The 24,701-nt window shown below is 49.7% G+C and overlaps 1 protein-coding gene across 1 annotated transcript in view; it reads right to left on the minus strand.

Moving 5' to 3' along the window:
- Positions 1 to 17,638, minus strand: part of TTLL8 (tubulin tyrosine ligase like 8) — a 38,239-nt gene extending 20,601 nt beyond the window's left edge. The window contains 4 exon segments of the mRNA XM_082665566.1: positions 7,361 to 7,547; positions 14,929 to 15,054; positions 16,622 to 16,736; positions 17,582 to 17,638. Coding sequence (XP_082521692.1) covers positions 7,361 to 7,547; positions 14,929 to 15,054; positions 16,622 to 16,736; positions 17,582 to 17,623 — 470 coding nt within the window. The 5' untranslated portion in view covers positions 17,624 to 17,638.
- Between the last annotated feature and the right edge of the window lie 7,063 nt (positions 17,639 to 24,701).

Here is a 24,701-nt window from a genome sequence, read left to right on the forward strand (position 1 = left end):
GTCCCCTGCATCGGCAGGCAGACTCTCAACCACTGCGCCACCAGAGAAGCACCCTTGCATGGATTTTGATGGGGATTACAATGAATCTATAGATTAGTTTGGGAAAAACAAACATCTCTGTACCACTGAGTCTTCTAATTCATGAATGTGGTTTTATACACACACACGTACACACACATACACACAACACACACACACACACTTACTGGGTCTTTAATTTCTCTGTATAATTTTATAATTTTCAGTTTAGGGTTTTCCTTGTATTTTGTTATATTTTTTCTGGATATTTGTAGGTTTTTGATGTTATTGTAAATTTCATTTTGTGATTGTTACAGTACACAGAAATACAGTGGGCTTTTGTATATTGACCTGGTACCTAGTGATCTTGCTAAACTGACTTAATTATGATACTTTCTTTATGATTGTTAAAATTTTCTATGTGCACAATTAGGTCATCAGTAAGTAAAGAGTTTTATGTCTTCCTTTCTGATTTTTTGCCTTTTCTTTCTTTTTCTTGTACTATTAAACTCAACAGATTGTTCAGTCAATACTGACTAGATGTCATGATAGTGGGAATTTTTGTTTCATTCTGATTTCTAGGGGAACACTTTCAGTTCATGACCATTAAGAAATATATTAGCTTTAGGATTTTTGTAGATAAACTTTATCAAATTAAGGAGGTTTCTTTCTTTTCCTAGTTTGCTAAAAACAGCAACAAAACTTAACATGGACACATTGAATTCCATCAGTGTTTTGCATCTACTGAGACGCTCATACAGTTTTTCTTCTTTATTCTGTAAACACGATGAAATTTACCAATTTACTTTTTTTTCCAAAAATCTTATTGTGGTAAAATACACATAACATTAAATTTACTACCTTAAATATTTCTAAGTGTACAGTTGAGTGGCATTAAGTACACTCACGTTGTGCAAATATCACCACCATCATCTTGTAAACTGAAACTCTGTACCCATTAACTCCTAGCCCCTGGCAACCACCATTCTACTTTCTGTCTCTGTAATTCTGATGACTCTGAGTACCTCATATGAGTGGAATCATACATTATTTATCTTTTTGTGTCTTGCTTATTTCGCACATTATAATGTTCTCAAGGTCCATCCACGTTGTAGCATTTGACAGAACTTCCTTCCTTTTAAGGTTGTAGAATATGCCACTGATCAACTTTTGGATGTTAGACCGACCTTGAGTCCCTGGAACTCAAGACTGGAAATGACGAAATAAAATTGTTTTCTACAATGACATATCCTGTATGTAGAAAATTCTAAGGAACACACACACACACACACACACACACACACACACACTGCAAACTATTAGAACTAATAAATGAGTTCAGCAAAAATTCACAGTTACAAGATCAATATACAAAAATCAATTGCATTCCTATATGCTACCAACAAAAATCCTAAAATTAAAATTAAGAAATTAATTCCATTCATAATAGTATTAAAAATAATAAAACATACAGGAATACATTTAGCAAGAGAAGTATAAATTTTGAACTCTGAAAACTATAAAACATTGTTGATACACATTTTAAAAGTCCTAAACAAGTGGAGAAGCATTCTATATCTATGGATTGGAAGACTCAGTATTATTAAAAACCAGAAAATACAACCCACAGAGACAGAAAAAGATTAGTGGCTGGAGAGGACGGGGGTTCTGAACAAAGAGTGACTGAAGATGGGAACAAGGGAATTTTATGGGGTGATGGACATGTCCTAATACTGGATTGTGGTTTTATACAACTTTGTGAATTTACCAAAAATCATTGAATTGTACATTTACAATTAATGGAGTCTATGGCATTCAAATTATAACTCAATAAATGTATATGGAAGAAGTGGAAACAATTGGATTCCTCCTGTATGATTACGAAGATTTATGGTGGCAAAGACTGCCCTGCTGTGAGTACGCCAGTCTGTTTGCTGATCGAAGGGTTAGTTCCATTTCAGCTATATTAATGCTACTCTGATTTATGACAAGGCCGTACAGTGGGAAAAGAAATACTTTTCAATAAATTATAAGTCATTTCCAATATTCATATGGAAAAATACATCTTGATACCTACCTAACCCCATACACAAAAATCAACTCCAAAAGGGCATGTGTAAAAATATATGAAAGGTAAAATAATGAATATTTTAGAAGAAAACATAGGAGTATAAATTCATGACTTGGAAACAGCAGGGACTCTTTGAATAGTATTATAAAACATCAATCATGAAGAGAAACTAAGATAATTGGACTCTATTATGACTAAAGATTTTCACTCTATCAAAACACATCTTGAAGAGAATGAAAAAAAGCCACAGAATGGGAGACAATAGAAGGATGGGCAAGAAACTTGAACAGTGAATTCACAAAAGAGCATATCCACATGGCTAATAAACATGAAAAGATGACAAACTGCACTAGTTACCAGGGCAATGGATCTAGAAGGATTCATACGTGAGAATAAATAGAAAATTTCTGGAAAAGGGAGTAAAGGGAATGGACTATTTCTACCATGAATTAAATCATAAATATACAGTAGTTAAAAATATACAGTACTATTACTAGGGTAAAAGACAGCAAGGCCAGTGGAAGAGAATATATAGTTTAGAATTAGACCCAAAGATATTAGAAAGACTGCCATGATGATGAGAGATGAGACCAGTGTAAGAGACATGTGGGACACAGTCTAACATATGTGTAATTGGAATCCAGACAGAGTTAGAGGAAGAATGGGGCAGAGGCAATACCGGAAAAATTAATGGCCAAGAGTTTTCCAAATTTGATGGGAAGCTCCAACTAACAGATAAAATAAGTCCCACAAACCCAAAGCCAGATAAATACAAAGAAAACTGCTCCTAAAAGCATTGTAACAAAACTGCCGAGAACCAAAGATAAAAAGAAGATCTTAAAGCACCCAGATAAAAAGACACTACCTTCAAAGGACACAAACAATACTACAGACGATTTGTAAATAAAAATTATGAAAGCCAGAAGATGATAGAACAATATATTAAAATGCAAAAGCAACAAAAACCTCTGCAAAGCTAGAATTTTATTCAGGTGAAAATATCTTTAAAAAATGAATGTCAGGGGGCTTCCCTGGTGGCGCAGTGGTTGAGAATCTCTCTGCCAATGCAGGGGACACAGGTTCGAGCCCTGGTCTGGGAAGATCCACATGTCGCGGAGCAACTGGGCCCGTGAGCCACAACTACTGAGCCTGTGCATCTGGAGCCTGTGCTCTGCAACAAGAGAGGCCGAGATAGTGAGAGGCCTGCGCACCACGATGAAGAGTGGCCCCTGCTTGCCACAACCAGAGAAAGCCCTTGCACAGAAACGAAGACCCAACATAGCCATAAATAAATATTTTTTTAGAAAGTGAATGTAAGGACTTCCCTGGTGGCACAGTGGTTAAGAATCCACCTGCCAATGCAAGGGACACAGGTTCAAGCCCTGGTCCAGGAAGATTCCACATGGCATGGAGCACCAGGAACCTGTCTCCCCACCTAGGCAACAATTGCACTGGCAGAATCTGATGCAGCACCAGGAACCGTCTCCCCACCTAGGCAACAATTGCACTGGCAGAATCTGATGCAGCACCAGGAACCGTCTCCCCACCTAGACAACAATGGCACTGGCAGAATCTGATGCAACTCTTTTGGAACTCTGGGGTCTACTAAACGTGTGCAACCTCCGAGGGAAGCCTCAGACAGCAAATCGAAGCTAATTTTGGTCAGTACCAGTTCTTATTACCGTGGCAGCTCCGCGTCTCCCACCCCTGTGGCAGGCAGCTGTGCATGGGCTCTGGGGCAGCGTGCACGCAGCTTGCAGGCGCCAGGGCGGGGAAAGAAAGGACCCTGTCCTCCAGACATCGGGGATCTGTGCTCTCTCTGATCACTGATTGCTCCTCCTGATGATAGAGGTACAGACAAATCAGACAGGCCGCCATTATTGCTGGACCTCCCCCCACAGTGTTATAAGCCCCACCCCCTCCAGCTGAAGAGCCTTCCAGGAGATTTAAAGGGCCAGCACCCTTCCCGCCCCTTCATCTTATTCTTCTTCCCTTTTGGAGAGCCAGACATTAAAAGACTAGGACATTGAAAAACAACTGCATAAAAAGGGAAAATTAGAAAGTGACTGTGCATGCCCAGAGAAAGGCATAGAAAAGACCTAAGAAGACCTTAAATTTACACCTCAGGCACAGAGACAGACTACAGAAATCAAAAAACCAGAAACAATAAACAGAAACAATAACATGAAACAGCAAGCCCTGGAGAAGGAGGAGAACCTGATTTCCAGAGTTTCCAGCTCGCCATAACTAGAGAAAACCCACGCAGCAACGAAGACCCAACACAGCCAAAAATAAAATAAATTTATTTTAAAAAATTTAGCTGTAAAAAAAAGAAGTCCCTTCTTATCAGTTATTATTTTTAATGTAAGTGGACTAAACTCTCCAATCAAAAGACATAGATCTGCAGAATGAATTTAAAACACATGATCCAACCATATGCTGTCTAGAAGAGACTCACTTTAGATCTAAGACACAAATAGACTGAAAGTAAAAGGATGGAAAAGATATTCCATGCAAACAGTAACTAAAGAGAGGAGATGTGGCTATACTAATATCAGACAAAATAGATTTGCAGTCGAACAGGTTACCAGAGATAAAGAAGGACATAATATATTAATAAAGGTTACATCTTCTTCAGCAAGAAGACATAACGATTATAAAAAGTTATGCATCTAATGACAGACCATCAAAGTACATGAAGTAGAAACTGACAGAATTGAAGGGAGAAACAGAGAGTTCTACAATAACTGGAGACTTCAATACCCTACACTCTCAATAATGAATAAAAGAGCAAGACGGAAGATAAGGAAATAGATGACTTAACACAGTAAATCAACTAAATCTAACAGAAACACACAGAACACTCAACCCAACAACAACATACACATCGTTCTTAAGTGCACGTGAGACATTCTCCAAGATAGACCGTAAGTTAGGCCACAAATTAACTCTTAATAGGTTCTAAAAGATAGATATCATACAAAGTATCCTCTCTGATCACAACGAGATGAAGTTAGAAATCAATGACAGAAGTACGACTGGAAAATTCACAAATCTGTGGAAATTCAACAATACTTTCTTAAACAACCAATGGATAAAAGTAGACACCACAAGGGAAATTAGAAAATACTTAGAGATAGGAACTTCCCTGGTGGCACAGTGGATAAGAATCCACCTGCCATTGCAGGGGACATGGGTTCAAGCCCTGGTCTGGGAAGATTCCCACATGCCATGGAGCAACTAAGCCCGTGTGCCACAACTACTGAGCCTGCGTTCTGGAGCCTGAGAGCCACAACTACTGAGCCCGTGTCCACAACTACTGAAGCCCGTGCGCCTAGAGCCCCGGCTACGTGACAAGACAGGCCACCGCAATGAGAAGCCTGTGCACCGCAACGAAGACCCAGTGCAGCCAAAACTAACTAACTAAATAAATAAAGTTTAAAGAAAAAAGAAAATACTTAGAGATAAATGAAGATTAAAACACAACATGTCAAAACTTATGGGATGTAGTGAAAACAGTACCAAGGGGAAAATGTAGAGCTATAAAGGCTTACATTAAAAAATGAGAAAAATCTCAGACCAATAACCTAACTTTACAGCTTAAGAAACTAGAAAAAGAAGAACAAACTAAACCCAAAGCTAGCAGGAGGAAGGAAATAATAAAGATTAGAGCAGAATTAATCAAAATAGAAAAACAATAGAGAAAATGAATAAAACCAAACGTTGGTTCATTGAGAAGATCAACGAAGTAGGCGAACGTTTAGCTAGACGGACTAAGGAGAGCAGAGAAAACTCAAGCTACCAAAGCCAAAAGTGGTATGGGGCATTACTACTGAGTTTACAGAAACGAAAACAGTGGACCTCATCAAGAAATTCCACTGAAAGGTAAAAAGACAAGTCATGCACCGGGAGAAGGTAGGCTTAATGCACCTCTCCAACAAAGGACTTGGTGACGAAAATGTCGAGAACTCTTAGAAGCCAACTTTATAAACAGAGAACCAACCTCTTTCTCTTTAATGATCAAAAGATTTGAATAAGCACTTCACGAGAGAACATAGCCAAACGGCCAGTAAGCATATGAAAGTATGTTCATCCCCATCGGTCATCAGAGAAACGCAAACTAAGACCGCGATGAGACGACGAGGAAGGGAAAATGAAAAAGTGTGACAGTGCCGAGGGCTGTCCGCGGCGCGGGGAGTGGGGCGCGTGGACGCGTATCACGGCTGGCTTATGGAGGTGCACAGCCACTTTGGGAATTGGTTAAGACTGCTGGTATCCCACCTGCCCACCCACAGCAGAAGGAGTAAGGGCTCTGTGGTCTATTGAAAGGATGGGATTCCGCACAGCAACAGAAAAGAATGAGCTTCTGCACCGACTTGGATAAATCCCGCAGGTCTTGTGTTGAGGAGAAGAGTCACAAACGAGACAGCCCGGCCTGTACGATTCCATGAATATGAAATTCCACAGCAACATTGGTGGAGGTGGCGGGAGTCAGAGGAGGTGTGACGTCGGTGGGGTCCTGCCTGGGAAGGGTTACTAGGGGGGCTGGGGGGCTGGGAGTGCCCTTTATCTTGATCTGGGCGGTGGCTACACAGTGAGCACACATGCAGACTTGTATCCTCCTGGACAAAGACCACCAGCACATGGCGCGCCCTGTGCCACATTTACATCCAGTAAAGAAGAAAGTACTTGATCCAAAGAAGGAAAGGAGTAAAACAACAGAAACGACCCCGGGATGGTGCGTGTGCACCGCAGGCAGACCCTCCGAAACGAGGGCTCCAGCCTTGCTGCCATGTTCCCTCGGCGGACAGCTGCTCCCGCCGCGGGTGCTGGCCCGCCTCTGCCCCAGCTTCTCACTGTCGGCCACTGTGAGAGGTCGCAGCCCTCCGCAGAGGGCCCCCGGGTAGTGGGGGGCAATTGAAGGTCGTGGAGTCAGGAGGCCTGGGCCGAGCAACGGCCCTGCCGGTCCCGACCACCCAGAGCCAGCCTGGCAGCCTGGCTGCGAAGGGGACGCCCAGAGCGGCCGTGGCCCCAGATGACGCAAAGGACACGCAGGGTGCACAAGGCGCCACAGCCTCGCCCGGCCGTGTCATCCTCTTATCAGCCAACAAGGGCCTGGGCAGGCACCCCAAAAGGCACCCCAACTCCCAGACAGGCGCCCCAGACGTCCCAGGGGCCAACGTCCCCAGACAACCCCTAAAGCCCACCCGGCGTCCCCTGGATAACGCGAGCAGCGGGCAGGCCCCAGAGGGCGCCGACCAGGCGTCTTACTGAATGAGCCTGTAGTACTGCTGGGTCAGGTCCTTCCACTCGTCCTCCGTGAGGTCCTTGGCGGCGTCTTCAGAGAGGTCGATGTCCTCGTGCTCCAGCCGCCCCAGGTAGGCCTCGCACGCCCTGCACGCGACGTCCACCAGCTGCCCTGAGAGGCCTGTGAGCCTCGATCCCGTGCTCTCAGGAACTGAAACCCAAGGACAAGCACGTGGGGCCTGGGCCACCACCCGCCCCCATGCAGTGGCACCACTGGGGGCACAGGCAAAGGCCACCCCACCTGTCTGTGCCTCAGGGTCTCACGGTGAGGGCTCTCGCTTCTCTGGGCAGCCGCCCTGGACGCCACACCTGGGCCTGGGCAGGTAACCTTTCCCCTCCCGAAGCTGCCCCCCACTGCACCGTGCCCCCTCCCCGCCGCACCCTCCGACTAGACTCTCAGCCCCTCGGGTGGGAATGAAACGGCACTTTTGATGAGCTCTCCACAAAACCTCTGCTTCTGAGCACACACTTGGTCCTCAGTGAGAAAAGAACAGGTATGCGTGGACAGCCCTGCAGTGATGCCTGTCAGCCCTGCGGGAGGCTGGGGGAACACCTCCCTGTACGTCCAGCACTTCTCAGAGCCCCAGCATGTGTGGGCTTTGTGGCTCTGAGCATCCGACCTCTCACACAGCACCCTCTCCTTCTGGAGCCCGTGAGCCAAGATCACTGTTGGTCTGGGGAGCACTGAACACAGGGAGGCCCCCGCCCAGGTGAAGGCAGACCTCATGCACCTGGCCCCCACCTCACGTGGCGGCCTGCCCCCCCCACAAAGCCAGCGGTCCCCAGGCTGGATGCGGAGATGGGGTGAGAGCTGAACCCTGTCGTGGGGCTACGGGGCAGGAGCCTGCAGAACAAGGCTGCTTGGAAGGTGTACGGAGACACCTGCACAAGCCCCAGGCACAGCCACTGAGACGGCAGCCCTGATGGACCCAGCGGCCGCCAGCGAGCACGGACCCGGGAGAAAGCGCTCGAGCTTCGCGGTTGCTGCGGGGTTACAACATGCATTTCTTAAATGTGCTGAGGTGAACTTCACAAAATATAAAAATAACCATTTTAAAGTGAAAATTCACTTCTGGTGTCCAGCACGTAAGGAGCCTGGAAGCTGCCACTCCACCCCAACAGCGGGTGAAAACCTGAACAGACCGGAAAATCACCAGCTGTTCTTAGATCTGTCCGAGAACTGAGGTCACAGGGCAAAAGCCTGCCCCAAACTGGCGAGACGGATGGGCAGGTACAGAGAGTCACCAGAGCAGAAACCTGTGTGGGAGCCGGCACCAGGGAAGGAAACCCACCTGCTGCAATGGACGAGTTGGGAGCTGGCGCCAGGGAAGGAAACCCACCTGCTGCCATGGACGAGTTGCTGGAGGCTCAGGGCGGACAATCCTGAGACTTAGAAACCCCAGGGCTCGTCTTTAGGGGACCCCGTACTTTTGTCAGTTTTACCTCCAAGAGTCTGACCTGGGGGTCACAGTGAGTATTGGAGGAAAATCCCCTCGTGTTGCTGACGGGAGAGGAGGAAAGGAACACTCTGTTCCTAACAAGGCTGCCCTCAGGAGAAATAGTCACCAGAGTGTGACCTGCCAGGGTCTGATCAGGGCCTAATCAACACTGGGGCAGGAAAATACCCAGCTCCGCCGCCTCTAGCCATCCTATCCCACCAAAGGGGGGAAAAAGGAGAAGCGGTGGTGAAGGTCACAGTCCAACGGCACAGGCTCAGCAAAGACAGAGACCTGATCACAGGACTACAAAGCACTGTATCAGACAAAAAAAAGAAAAAAAAGAGGGGATTTGTTGCCAGTAGACTTGGCTTGCAAGAAATGTTAAAAGAAAGAAATCCTTAGGAGAGGAAAAAAATGGCATAAATCAGAAACTCAGATCCACATAAAGAAAGGAAGAGCATTAGAGAAGGAATAAATAAAGGGAAAATTAAAACTTTACTTTTTTAATCCTTAATTGATCTGACAGAACATAATAATTTAATAATTATTATTAAAAATAAAAATAGAAAAAATATATCCAGATTATAGCTTATGGATAAGTGAAATAAATGACAGCAAAGATACAGGGCACAGGAGGGAGGAATTAGGAATATTTTGTTATAAAATATTCCCATTACTGTAAAGTGGTCAGTGTTACTTGAAAATGCAGTTTGATTCATTGTAAATGTATATTGCAAACTATAGGACAACCACTAAAAAAATTTATATATATCTATGTATATCTGCTATGCTAGGAAGAGAAAGAAAATGAAATCATACAAAATGCTCAATTAAAACCACAAGAGTCAGAAAAAGAGTAGAAAACAATAGGAACAAAGGACAAGGGCAACGAATAGAAAACAGTAATAAATATGGTAGCTGTTACTCCAACCATATCAATAATCACTTTAAATGTCAACGATTAAATGTATCAATTAAAAGAGATTATACAGTGATCAAACAATAAGACCCAGCTGTGTTTTCAACAAGAATTCCACTGTAAATGAAGACACATATAGATTAAAAGCAAAGGGATGGAGAGAAATATACCCTTCTAACACTAATAAAGGAAAGCAGGAGTATCTATATTAATTTCAGACAGAACAGACTTCAGAGCAAGGAAAACTATCAGGGATGAAAAGAATGTTACATGATGATGAAGGGGTCAATACACCAAGAAGACATAGCAACACTTAACATGTATGTGCCTAACAACAGAGCGTCAAAATACATGAGGCACAAACTGATAGAACTTCAGGGAGAAATAGATGAGCTCTATTAGAGTTGGAGACTTTAACACCCCTCTCTCAGAAATGGATAGATCCAGCAGGCAGAAAATCCGTAAGGACGTAGGTGAACTCAATAGCACCGTCAACCAACTGGATATAATGGACATCTATACAGTACTTCATCCAACAACAGCAGAATACACATTCTTCTCAAGCTCATTTGGAACAGTTCCCAAAATAGGCCACTTTGGGGCCATAAAACACACCTTAACAAATGTAAAAGAATAGAAATCATAAAATATATGCTCTCAGGCCACAATGGATTAAACTAGAAATCAGAAGATACAGATAGCTGGAAAACTCCTCAAGTACGTGGAGACTAAACAACATACATCTGATAACACATGAGTCAATGAGAAGAATCCCAAGAAAAATTTTAAATATTTAGAACTGAATGAAAATAAAAATACAATTCATCAAAATTTGTGGGATGCAATGAAAGCAGTGCTTAGAGGGGAATTTATAGCACTGAATGCATATATTAGAAATGAAGAAAGATCTGAAACTAACTATCTAAGCTGTTATCTTAGGAAGCCAGAAAAAGAAGAACAAATCAAACTCAAACAGAAGAAAATAAATAATAAAACTTAGACCAGGGACTTCCCTGGTGGCACAGTGGTTGAGAATCCGCCTGCCAATGCAGGGGACATGGGTTCAATCCCTGGTCCGGGAAGATCCCATATGCCACGGAGCAACTAAGTCCATGTGCTGCCACTACTGAACCTGTGCTCTAGAGCCCGCGAGCCACAACTATTGAGCCCACGTGCCGAAACTACTGAAGCTCGCACACTTAGAGCCCCTGCTCCACAACAAGAGAAGCCACTGCAGTGAGAAGCCTGTGCACCACAACGAAGAGTAGCCCCCACTCACTGCAACTAGAGAAAGCCCACGCGCAGCAATGAAGACCCAACACAGCCAAAAATAAATAAATAAAATAAATAAATTAGAAAAAAACACAAACTTAGACCAGAAATCAATGAAATTGAAAACGGGAAATCAATAGAGAAAATAAGTGAAACCAAAAGCTGGTTCTTTGAACACATCAATAAAATTAATAAGCCTTTAGTCAGGTTAACTAAAAACAAAAAAGGATGGATGACGTAAATTACTAATATCATAAAACTAAGAGGTGACATCACTACAGATCTCATGGACATTAAAAGGATAATAAAGGAATACTATGAACAACTTTATGCCGACGAATTTTATAATCTAGGTGAAATGGACTGATTCTTTGAAATATACAATCTGCGAAAGCTCAAAGAAGAAGAAATAGACAATCTGAATTGTCCTATACCTATTAAAAAAATCGAATCAATGGTTAATAACTTTCCAAAACAGAAGGCACCAGTCCTAGATGGATTCACAGGTGAATTCTACCAAACATTTAAGGAAAAATGTATACCAATTCTCTACAATCTCTTTCAGATGATAGAAGCAGAGGGAGTACTTTGTAACTCATTCTCTGTGGCCAGCATTACCCTAATACCAAAACTAGACAATGGTATCACAAGAAAAGAAAACTGTTGACCAAAATCTCTCATGAACATATTTGCAAAAATCCTCAACAAAATATTTGCAAATTAAATCTAACAATTTATAAAAAGAATTATACACCATGACCAAGTCACATTTATCCCAGGTATGCAAAACTGGTTCAGCATTCAAGAATCAGTTCATGTAATCCATCACACCAACAGGCTAAAGAAGAAATATTACATGATCATATCAATAGATGCAAAAAAAGCACTTGATAATATTCAACACCCACTTATGATAAAAACTCTCAACAAACTACGAATAGAGGGGCTTCCCTGGTGGCACAGTGGTTGAGAGTCCGCCTGCCGATGCAGGGGACACGGGTTCGTGCCCTGGTCCGGGAGGATCCCACATGCCACGGAGCGGCTGGGCCCGTGAGCCATGGCCGCTGGGCCTGCATGTCCGGAGCCTGTGCTCTGCAACGGGAGAGGCCACAACAGTGAGAGGCCTGCGTACCACCAAACAAACAAACAAACAAACAAAAAACTAGGAATAGAACATCAAGTTGAATATCCTCAACTTGATAAAGAATATCTACAAAAAACCTACAGCTAACATTATACTTAATGGTGAGAAACTAGAATCTTTCCTACTAAAATCAGGAGCAAAGCAAGGATGTCCTTTCTCAACACTCCTTTTCAACATCATACCAGAAATCCTAGCTAATGCAATAAGACAAGAAAATTAAAAGTAAACAAATTGGGAAAGAAGAAATAAAACTGTTTTTATTCAGAGATGACATGATTGTCTAGGTAGAAAATCTAAAAGAATTAACAACAAAAAAACTTCTGGAACTAGTAAGTGGTTATGGTCAATCACTTTCCTATACACCAGCAATTAATAATTGGAATTTGAAATTAAAAACAAAATACCATTACATTAGCACTCCAAATATGAAATAAATACATAATTAAATCTAACAAAATATGTACAAGATCTATATGAGGAAAAGTACAAAACTCTGATTACTTAAATCAAAGAAGAACAAATTGGGCTTCCCTGGTGGCGCAGTGGTTGGGAGTCCGCCTGCCGATGTGGGGGACACGGGTTCGTGCCCCGGTCCGGGAAGATCCCACGTGCCGCGCAGTGGCTGGGTCCGTGAGCCATGGCCGCTGGGCCTGCGCGTCCGGAGCCTGTGCTCCGCAACGGGAGAGGCCACGGCAGTGAGAGGCCCGCGTACCGCAAAAAAAAAAAAAAAAAAGAAGAACAAATTAATGGAGAGAGATTCTATGGTCATGAATAGAAAAAACTCATTGTCAAGATGTCAGTTCTTCCCAACTTGATCTATAGATTCAAAACAATCCCAATCAAAATCCCAGCAAGTTATTTTGTGGATATTGACCAACTGATTCTAAAGTTTATATGGAGAGGCAAAAAAATCCAGAATAGCCAACGCAATGCTGAAGGAGAAGAACAAAGTTGGTAGATTGACACCATCTAAATTTGAGCTTTACAATAAATCTACAATAATCAAGACAGTGTGGTATTGGTGAAAAAGAGACAAATAGATCAGTGGACTAGAGAGCCCAGAAATAGACCCACACAAATACAGTCAACTGATCTTTGACTAAGGCACAAAGGCAATACAATGGAGCAAAGACAGTCTTTGCAAACAAATGGTGCTGGAACAAATGGATATGTGCAGGCCAAAAAGAAAAAAAGAATCTAGATACAGACCTTACACCCTTCATAGAAATTAACATAACATGGATCATAGACCTAAGTTGAAACACAAAGCTATAAAACCCCTAGAAGATAACATAGGAGAAAACCAAGATGAACTTGGGTATGACGACGACTTTTCAGATACAACACCAAAGGCACAATCCGTGAAAAAAATAATTGATAAGTGGGACTTCACTGAAATGTAAAACTTCTGCTCTGTGGAAGATATCATCAACAGAATTAGAAAACAAGCTGTAAATTTGGAGAAAATACTTCCAAAAGACACATACACTAAAGTACTGGTACCCAAAATATGCAAAGAGCCCTTAAAACTCAACAATAAAACAAACACCCCGATTTAAAACTGGAGGGAAGCTGAACAGACTCCTCACCAAAGAATATATACAGATGGCAAATAAGTATATTAAAAGATGTTTAACGTCATATATTGTCAGGGGAACGCAAATTAAAACTACAGTGAGACACCACTACACACCTACTAGAACAGCCAAGATCCAGAGCTCTGACATCACCAAATGCTCACCAGGATGTGGAGCAACAGGAACTCTCATCATTGCTGGCGGGAGCACAAAACGGTGTAGCAACCACTTTGGAACAAGCTTGGCAGTTTGTTACCAAACTAAACATACTCTTGCCATATTATCCAGCAGTCGTGATCCTTGGTATTTACCAAGTGAGTTGAAAACTTACAGCTGCACAAAAGCCTGTATGCAGCTTTAATCATAACTGCCAAGACTCGAAAGCACCCAAGATGTCCTTCAACAGGTGACAGGATGAACAAACTCTGTTCCATCCAGACAGTGGAATGTTAGTCAGTGCTAAAGAGAAATGAGCTATCAAGGCATGACTTAAGGAGGGATTTAAGGAGGGACCTTAAATGCACATTAGTAAGTGAAAGGAGCCTGTCTGAGTCATATACACTGTATGATTCCAACTGCATGACATTTTGGAAAAGGCAAAGCTGTGGTGACAACAAAAAGCTCAGATGTTGGGGGGCAGGAGGAAGGAACAGGCTGACCACAGAGGGGCAGGAGGAATGAACAGGCTGACCACAGAGGACTTTCAGGGCAGTGAAACTACTCTGAAAGATACTGTATCAGTGGATACATGTCATTATACATTTGTCCAAACCAAGAGGGAACCCTGATGTAAACTGTGGTCTGGGTGATGATGACGTGTCAGTGTAGGTTCATCACTTATAACAAATGGACCATCTGGAGGAGGATGTTGACACAGGGGAGGAAAGGGCAGAGGGTACACGGGACACCTGTACCTCCTGCTCAACTTCGCTGTGGACCTAAAACTGTTCTGTGAAAGTGAATAACAACAAAAAGGACTTATCTGGGTCTTGTAGGCCTAAACCCACGGTGGCCCACGACTCCCTACATGACCCAGGAGCGCCATTCCCATGGCATTCTGCTGGAAGAGACTGGGGGTCGGGCAGAGCTGCAGCCCCACCCTGGATGCACAGCTCCACGGCCCCTCCCGTCACTGTCCTCCCGGGGTGCCACGGCCTTGGCCACGCCGAGGCGGCACACACCTTGCTTGTTGCTGGGGCCACTGTCACCGGCCTCTTCCTTCCAACCCTTGGGTGTGCTCCTGCTGCAGTTCCGGTGGCTGACCACCCACTTGAGGATGCTGGAGGCCACCGTGCGCCGGAAGTCGTCTGAAAGGACACCAAGGCCTCACCCCCGTGCCTGCGCTGGGGACGGGAACTCAGCCAGCGCCAGCCATTCCCAGCCCGGCATCCCACTGCGTGCGGGGGCCTCACTCCTGCCTCAGAGCCCTCCGGGGGCCGGGCGCTCCCCCACCGTCCACACCCTCCACCTCCACACTCATCCTCCCTCCTCTGCGGAGGGGAGCCTCATCCACCCCAGGACCTCCACCCCAGCTGCGCATCCACCCTGCCTACAGGCCCAGAGGCAGAATCCATGCACCCCGTTTCCTGCCCCTCTCCTGCACCCCCAGGGCCACGGTCTGTGGCACCGTCACCACCTCTCCCTGTCCCCGTGTCCTCAGCCCTGCACAGAGGGATCCTTCTAGAAGAGCCCCCTGCTGACAGCACCAGGACCCTCCCCATCACACAAGCCCCTCCGGACCTTCCTGGACATGTTGGCTCCCACCGCTCTAACTGCGGGTGGCTGGGGGCCCTGCTGTATCCACCAGCGCAGAGGCAGCTCAGGGTCCCCCAGACCCAGGCTTGGAGCCAGGCTGCCTCTGAGCGCCTGTCACATGCCAGGGGCAGCGGCCAGGGGAGGCTCGCCTCCGTGAGGGGCCTGGGAGGCGAGGCTGCTCCCCACCCCAAGTAGCTGGATATTCCAGCAACTTCTCTCCTAAACCTGCTCCTTCCCCACCTCAGCTGAGGCCACCCTACCCGGCATCCACCGGCCTGGCACTACTGCTGCCCTGGAAACACCCAGAACCTGAGCCCCCCACGCGGCCCCTCACCCACCCCCCTCCGTCCATCAGAACACATGCTCCTGACATCACCAGCCCTCTGCCCGAGGACGTGCGGGCACACTGCCTGCTGCAGGGCTGGCCTGGAGCTCCCCAGCCAGCCGCCCTCAGCCCCCCTCTCCTCTGGGTCTCCGCCCGGCGCCCCATCTTGCGAGGCCCCTGCTCACGGCCCTGCCCCCGCTGCGCTTCTCACCTCTGCCCCCGCCCCGCCCCTGCCTTGTCCTGCAGCCGGCCATTGGCTCCTGGGAGCCCCGGCCTGGGGTCAGGGCACAGGGCAGGGGTGCTGGGCAGATGCCGCTCTCTACAGCCCCCCAGACGGGCGCTCAGGAAACACGGGTCCCCCCCGAACGACCCCCTCCCTGCCTGCCCTGCCCTTCTCCTTCTCTCTCCTGTGCCTCCAGGCAGATCGAACCAGGCACCAGCCTTTGTCCCCAGCCCAGAGGCCGTTGTCCCCGTGTGCCCCAGGCACCCAGACCCAGGCCCAGCACCACCCCCATGCCGGCCTCTCCCAGAAGCCTCGTCAGAACCAAGCTGCTGACACTTGGCCTCCTGCCTTGCAGACGCTGCCCATGGAAGTTTCTAGACTGGCTCCTACCACGTGAAACAGAGCTGAGGTCCCAGGTGCTGGGATGGGACCGGGCCCTCCGCCATCACCCCACCCCCACCCCCAGCCCTGCGGCCCCTCCTGCAGGAAGGTGGGCCAGAAAGAGGCCCCGCCGGGTTTCCGGGCCCAACGCTCAATGCCAGGCGCCTCGGCCGGGCCGCCAGCCACTCACCCAGGAACTCTCGCTTCTCGCTCTCGGTGCAGAGGCCGTAGCAGCGTGGGAAGAAGGAGTCGGGGTTGGCCTGGACGTACCACGGCAGGTTCCGCAGGCTCACGCACAGCCCGATCTCCAGAGACAGCGGCACGTCAGGCCCGCCGGCCACGCGCCAGGCCAGCTTGGACCACTCTCAGTGCCCACGGGCCTGGCTGGGCAGCACCGGCTCCAGTGGGCTCCCGGGAGGGCACCTCCTGCAGCCGCCCGGCCCCACTGGGCTGTCCGCATAGCCCACACCCAGAAGGACACCAGCGGCCCAAGGCCTGGCAAGGATGTGGGGGGGGGGGGGCGGAGCCCTACAGGGAGCCCCGGGGGCAGCCGTGCACTTCATCCCTGCTCCTCTGTCACCCTTGAGGGTTTAGGGGACGGTGCCCTTGTTGCCAGGGAAGCCCCTTTACCCAATCGCTCCCAGGGGGTACACACAGGCCTGTCCCTCCCGGGCTGGCCCCGCCCCTAGCCTCAGCCCTCAGGGTAAATGGTGAACGGCTGCCTGGACGGGCTGGCGGCTGAAAGGGGGAGAGGGCAGGAAGTGCCCGTGTGGCAATGCCCCCTGCAGTTGGAAGTCACAGCGCAGGTGAGGGTGGCCCGGCCCCCCTGGGATCCGGAGCCCCTCCAGGGCCCAGAGCCTGGGTCGGGCTGCGGTGTCAGCCGTCACCTGCCCTGTCTTGGGCTTGGCCTGTGCGCTTGGGGCCGCCCAGGTACACAGGGCGAGGGGTACAGGGGCTCTGGGGGGCGGTCTGAGGGCAGCAGCACGGAGCGGCTCTGGACTCTGCTGCCGGGCCAGGCCAGCAGGAGACTCCAGTCCTGGAGAGGCGCCCCCAGGGAACCGGTCCCCGAGTGGCGCACCCGGCTCCGGAGGTGCTGGCATTTCAGGAGGCGGGGTGCTGCCCCGCCTGCGCCCCCAGCCCTCCCACTCACCTTGGTGGTGAAGGACGCCGTCTTCCCGTAGTGATTCAGCATCTGGTCGCAGCTCAGGCTGTGATAGTCAATGATGTCCCTTTTGATTGTCCAGAGGAAGTATGGTGTTTCATTTTTTACCAACCTGGACTGGCAAGAAAAAACCTTCATCCACACCCAGCACCCAAGGCTCACGTCTCTGACAATGGGACACGCCAAGACTAAAGGAACCGGGGTTTAGGTGAGAAGCGGCGTGTGATTTCCGTGACTCCCATCCTGACTGTGGCCTCGCACGTTCCTCGAGGGTCTGCTGCGGGCTCACGTGGGAGCAGCTACCACACAGGGCTTCCGATGGCACAGGGGTGGGGGGCTTCGGGGTCTGGGCTGCAGGGGCCCCGAGTGAGGTCTGAGCTGCGCCCCCCATGGGTGCCCACGCCGGCCGCAGGGACACACCACGTGTGGACCTGGGAGAGTCCCCGTCCCTGGCCGCCGGGACACAGGCTCCTCCGCTGCCCCCGCACCTTCAGAATGCAGGGGCCCATGAGAGCAGCTGTCATTTGTCACAGTGTGTGAGGAACCGTCGTACACGGAAGTTTAGACAGAGGCTTGGTGGCCACCCGGGCGCCCGGGACGAGAAACGGGTGGGTGACTGGGGTGTCCTCGGTGTCTGCACTTTTGTGTTTACAAAAATGGCATGTTTTTGGTCAAAATTTCTAACCATACAAAGAGATACTAGGAAAGGGAAAGATTCTCCAAAATCCTACCCTAGAGATGACCCGGACACCCTTTGTGGTCACTGTCTGCAGACAGCATATCAGGACCACCTAAGCCCCCCGTGACTCAGGTCAATCGACCTTGACCCCTGTGTTCCGGCAGGACTGGCTCCCCCCACCCGACAACAGCACTGTTGCTGGGGGGTGCAGGGAGGGGGCTGCTGGGGCCCAGGCCGCCAACGCCACTTCCAAAACGCACCCACCCAGCTCCCTGAACGCTGGGCTCGAGCCCTTGGTCCTCGTTCCCGCTCTCAGAGTGACATGTACAGCTCCTGCTGCCACCTTCCCGTGTAAGTGTCATTTGTCACACTGTGTGATGAACCGTCGTACACGGAAGCATAGACAGCAGCTTGGTGGCCCCCCGGGCGCCTGGGGTGAGAAACGGCCTTCGGTCCAGAGCTGACGCTCCTGCGCAGGCCCGGCCCCCTGCACCCACCCCCGCCGACTGCCCACGCCCCCTACCCGCGGACAGCCCCCCAGCCTCACGGTCAACTTTCACAGAAAGGAATCCGCTCTGGGAACTTGCAGTGATGGGCTCCCCGGCCTGTCGGGGCTTCGCCCGTTTCTATTGGATCGTCATCTGCTCCTGACCTGTGAGCACGTCACATGTTCTGAGTACCAGATCTTTTAACTCGTAAGCCCTGCAAGTACCTCCCTGAGCGGCTCGTCTTTTCGTTCTGTTCACGGGGTCACATGAGGGACAGGAGCTCTTCAGTGCGGTCAACGCGTCACGCTTGCTCGCGGTGGACGCTGTTTGGTCTTGTTTTAACTTTCTTCCCTCCCCTTGAGTCGCAGTGGCCCTCTGTTATCGGCCAGCAGAGCCCTCCCGGGGCAGCACAGCTCTGCAAAGCCCATCCCTGATGGCTGACCTGCCACCAGGGAGCATCGAGGCCCGGGAGCTGGGCCCTGTGGCAGCTGCCCCGCCCCGCAGGCAGGCGCTGCGTCCAGCAGACTCCACCGCCACCGTCGCCGCCTGGGGGCTGTTCTGATCCTGTCCCACAGGGTTTCCACAGACCACAGGCCCAGCTTGCCTGCCCACACGTGGAGGCACACACGTGGACACTCAGAAACACGGGGCACACGGACGCACACACGTGCACACGCATGCACTCGCGCGCATGTCCTCGAGGCCGGGCGTGACCGTGGCTTTGCCACATCTCCCCCCCCAGGACACGGCACAAAGGCAGGTAAACGTCAGCCGAGACCCCTCCAGAGCCCACGGGACCTACCATCACATCGTGGATGTCGTCTGTTTTCCTCAAAGCCACTTCTTGACTTTCTTTGCCTTCAGCATGTCTGTTTTCTGCAAACACAACACACAGGAGATGTCAGTGCATCATGGCCGGAAGGCGTGACCACAGCCGGGCCCACGACAGGGCCCAGTGCGGAGCAGGTGCCCCCATGGGTCCCGAAAGGAGCAGGGTCGAGTCAGGCTCGGGTGTCCACCGCGTGGCACCCCCGCCAGGGGCCGTGCCAGGGTCGGGGACCCGGGACGTGGGCAGGGCTGTGAGCTGGGTCTCAAGCACCGTGTGGGACAGGGCCCAGCGCAGACCCTGGAGCCAAGAGGATGAAGACTTTGTGCCGAGCAGGGGGCAGGCACAGGTGGGGTCAGGGAGGACCCGTGACCAGGGGCTGGGTGCAGCGGGCACTGCTGGGGGCCAAGCATGGGGCAGAGGAGGGACAGTCAGGGCCAGGCCGCTAAAGGACGATGAACACCATCCAGACACAGGAGGAGGTCTGGGCATGGACGGTGGGACACCAAGAAGTGACCAGTACCAGGGTTTGAAAGGGCTCGCCAGTGCCCGGACGCCTGGGGCGGGGGCCGGGAGGTGACTCCTTCCCCAAGGGCGAGGCCACAGCACAGGACCCGCAGAATCGACTCACGTCTGGGTCCTCGTGACATACACACAAACCTCTCACACCGAAACACAAGACACCTCCAGTACTCTACCTGGCGCTCCTTCCCCTTCGTCTTTGACACTCGGAACGACCTTGGGCAGAAAGTGGAACCTCTTCTCCACCCAGCCCTTCCTCCGCAGGGAGGCCCGGATCACCGGGGAGTGTCCGTAGATGGAGAAGATCTTCTTTTCCTTGAATTGCAAGAACGTATTTGAAATTAAAGAATTGAAAACGAGGCAGTTTTGTCTCTGCAAGAGGAGTCTACTCTCAGGATGACACAGGCTGCACCGGCGGGAAGACACCTGTGTTCTGCTATGAGGAAATCCCCCAGGAGCGTTGGGACAGCCGACGGGTTGGGGCCGGGCAGCCCCCGGGCAGGCCCACTCCGCCGTGTGTGTGCCTGCTGCCCCAAACGTGGAGGCCAGGAGGCACAGCACAGCCAGGACCTCCATGCTTCCTGAGGCTCAGACTCCAGCTCAGGGCAGCTCCAGGTCTGAAAGGCGGGATGCAGGACAGGGCCCGAGGGCCTGTGCTCTGCGGCTTTCTTTTCTCTGCAAAGGTGACCGCCCCTCATGCCTGGGGTGGGGGAGCTGCTCGAGGTTTGAGAGGAGAGGGGGGAACAAATGCCCACCAATGGCTGGAGGGGCAGTGCGAACTGCCCAGGGCCAGCACCAGGGGAGCTGGGGGCTCTGCCCATCACTGTGGGAATGAGGCCAGCTGCCAGGGGCCAGGCAGGGAGTTGGTAGCTTGCATCCGCTGCCTTCCCAGATGAGGGACAGAGGGCAGGAGAGTGATGGTCATGCTGGAGCCCCAGGGCCCATGCTGCTGAGGACATAGCCTGGGCACATCCGTTGGACGGGGTCAGAGGGCAGCAGTTGCAGGGCAGGGTCAGGGAACAGGGGTATGGTCAGCAGTGAGCTTAGGGCCTCATGAGCTTAGGGCCTCATTAGCTTGTGAGAGCAAGAGGGGAGGCCAGGGCAGCAGGGGGAGGCGGCTCAAACTCACTAGGGTCCCTAATAAGACTCTGAATTTGAAAGACAGACTATCCTGGGTGGGCCTGACCTAATCAGGTGTGCCGCTTAAAAGAGGGTCCAGGATTCTCTCAAGTCAGAGATTGAAAACAGCAGAGACTGTCTCTCTCCACTGCTGGCTTTGAAGAAGGTGCCACAAGGAAATTAATTCTGCCAACAAGCTGAGGAAGCTTGGAAGCAGGTCCTTCCCCTGTTGAGCCTTCAGATGAGACCCCATCTGGCTGATGCTTCATTTCACCCTTGACAGACACTGAGCAGAGGACCCAGCCTGGACCCCTGACCCACAGGAGATAATACGTCGTGTGTTTAAGCGGCTAAATTCATGGTGATTTGTCACGCAGCATCGGTGGCTAACATGGGTCCCAGCGGGAAGACTGCGAACACATGCCAAGAACGTGTGGGCTTGTGGCCAGACGCTGAGAACTCAAGTCCCAGCGCCCACATGAAAGACCTCCAAGCCCCCTTTTAATCAGAACCTCAGTCCAAAGCCTGGCCTCACCCTCGACAGGGCCGTGCACCACGACAGGGGCCACTGTGAGGAGAGGCGGGCAGGGAGTATGACAACAGCAGGAATGTCAGTGCCCTGCAGCTCCAGCAAGACCTCCCAGCTGCGTCCAATCCTCTCCTTAACTGGAGTCCAACTGAATGACTTCAGAAAATCTGATTAACTTTAATAAGTCAGCACAGTACAATACATAAGGGAACTACAAAAGGACAAAAAAGAGTACAAGATTTCTAACATAAGAGAGGGAAAATGGAATAATAAAAAGTAATCAGTCCACAAGGAGGCATGAAAGGAGAGGACAACTGAACAGACAGTGCAAGCCAGATGAATGCAACATGATGGGAATACACCAGTGTTTAATATAGATAAATACACAAAAGGCTCCAGTTAAAAGGTAAGGAGTGCCAGACTATATCTTTTTTTAATCTAAATCTATGTTGTTTACAGGAGAAAATCAGAAGCACAACCCTACAATATCTGTAGATAGATAAAAAATAAAAGGATCTATATATGGGACAGAATAGCCTCTGGGACAAAGAAACATCACTAAAGTAAAGAAAATCATCCCGTAATTTAAAGCAAACGCTCAATTCACCAGAAAGATACACTTGCACCCATTAAGATGGCTATAAATTACATAGAGCAAAAACTGGCAGAAGCACGAAGTAGACAAATCCCCAATTACAACAGGGTATCTAACATGCTTCTCCCAGGAAATTAGAGAACACAGAGAAAAAATTTCAATAAGGCTAGAAGACTTCAACAACGCAAATAACACGCTCTACCCTGATGGCTGCGAATATAGCACTCTACGTCAACTTTTATATAAATTAACAAAATGCTAGGTGTAAAGCAGGTCTGAACACATTTCAATGGAATAACATTGTACCCATTACATCCTCAACCACAGGCAATCAAACTAGAAATCAATATCAAAATAAATAGAAAAAGAGCCACCAGTTTAGAAATTAAGAACCATAGTTTTAAGTAACACACAGTCAATGAAAAGCAATAATATGAATTATAAAATACTTTGAACTGAATCTCATCAAAAACACTACAAAATGAAATCTTTTGAAATGCAGCTAAAGCAGTACTTAGTGGGATGTTTGTAGCCCTGAATGTTTATATGTTTTAAGGTCTCAGAAGAAAATCTGAAGATTAAATTCTACTTATACGAAGTCCCAGAAAGGACAGTGGTAGGAAGCACAAAGGGCACATCCGTGGTTGCCAGGATTTGGGAATAACTAGGGCGGGAGGCAGCTTCAAGGGGGCAGAGGCGCTGTCATGTCTGCAGGGGTTCATGCTGATGACACACGTCGCCTGTGCTGTGCCTCTCTCTGCAGGTACATCCAGCCCATCACAGCCTGAGCTGTGCACTTGTGGCCTGTGCGCTCTCCTGTGTGTGCTGTGCTTCGGAAGAAAGTTAAGGGGGTGAGCACATTTCCACGTGTTAATGTGTGTTGGCTTTGTCAGTGCTTCCCCACTGTCCCGGCCTGAGCAACGCAAACGCGTGATAAGGACAGAGGATCACGTTCTCAGAGTGGCAGCCGTGGAGCCACCTGCCCCCATTTGAAGAACGCTTGTCCTTCTTTATCTCCCCCAAATTCTCCCATTCTGCTGAAAGGGAGGCCTCCCCCTTGAGGAAGTGGGTGGGTATGCCAGCTGCCCCACTCGAGCCCCAGAGTTCCTCTCCTGGGCACAAACCCCTCTCACATGCAAGTGTCCTCACCGTGTCACCCGGGAGCCTGGGGCAGGGGGAGTGGATGGGAGGGGGTCTGTGAGGCACTAGGAGTCTGTCCCTTGTCTGGGATGTGTGTCCACAGCTGCAGTCACACGACTGCATGGCTGCAGGGGAGATTTTTACCGTGTATGTGTCTGCGTTTTTTGAATTTTGAAAGCATTACCTATTTCAAAAGTACAGCTGAAACATAAAGTAACTGGCGGAAGCCTCCAGGCGGGGGCCAGGACTGCGGGGGCCGCCTCCCATGGGCGGGAGGGGGCGTCAGAGGCAACAAACTCACTCTCCAAATTCCAAAACGAATTTCTCTTCTTAAAAGTACCCCTCCCCCCCGAGCCCCAAAGAGCATTTACCTTGATTGCCTTGTCCGTTAATTGTCTTGCTATTTTGTATTTGTCTAATTTGGGGGAAGAAATCAAGTCTTGGGAAATTCCTCGTTTTAATTCTACAAAAGAGAAACAGACATCAAGGCAAAGGGAAGAGCGAACAAGTGACATTCGGACTCAGGAGACACCAGCCTAATCCCCATGTCCAGCCCCCCACAGCACTCGGCCAGCCCTCAGCCTCTGCCTGGGCCAGCCTTCCGGCCACCAGCCCCTCTGGGGTCCTCTCTGGACCCTGACCAGCAGACTCCCATCAGCACACAGCAAGCGTAGCAGCGTCCATATAGACGTTACAATGAAACCCCTCATCCCTGCACCTGCCCACTCCCTCCTCCACCTCTCGTCTCTCCTCTCTCCACAGCGCGTCTCCTGGCTCCACCACAGACAAGCTCGGACCGAGGTCACACGTGCACAGGCCAATCCCGTGGTCACTCCCCGCGTCCAGGTCTCTGCCAGCACTGGACACTCAGCCGGCCAGTCCCTGCTCCCCTGAGCCCCGCTGTCCCTCCCTCACTGCCACCCCTTCTCTCTCCCCATGCCCTAACTGTGGCCAGGCCCAGGCCTGGACCGCAGACATCTGTGCTTCACCTCCCTGTCCACCCTGGGCCATCTCATCCCAGATGGTGGCTTGAATTCCACGGGGCAGATGCTCCTGCAATGTACACACCCCGGCAGACCATCCGACCTCCCGACGCCTCCTGGACGTCCAAAGAGCATCCCAGGTGGGCAGGCAGGCAGTGACACCCTGGCCACCCACCCACCTGCTCCACCTGCAGCTCCCTCCACCCCGTGGACCCCAGAGACCCACA

This window comes from Grampus griseus, assembly GCF_964374135.1.
Source record: "Grampus griseus genome assembly, chromosome: 11".
Classification (NCBI taxonomy): domain Eukaryota; kingdom Metazoa; phylum Chordata; class Mammalia; order Artiodactyla; family Delphinidae; genus Grampus; species Grampus griseus.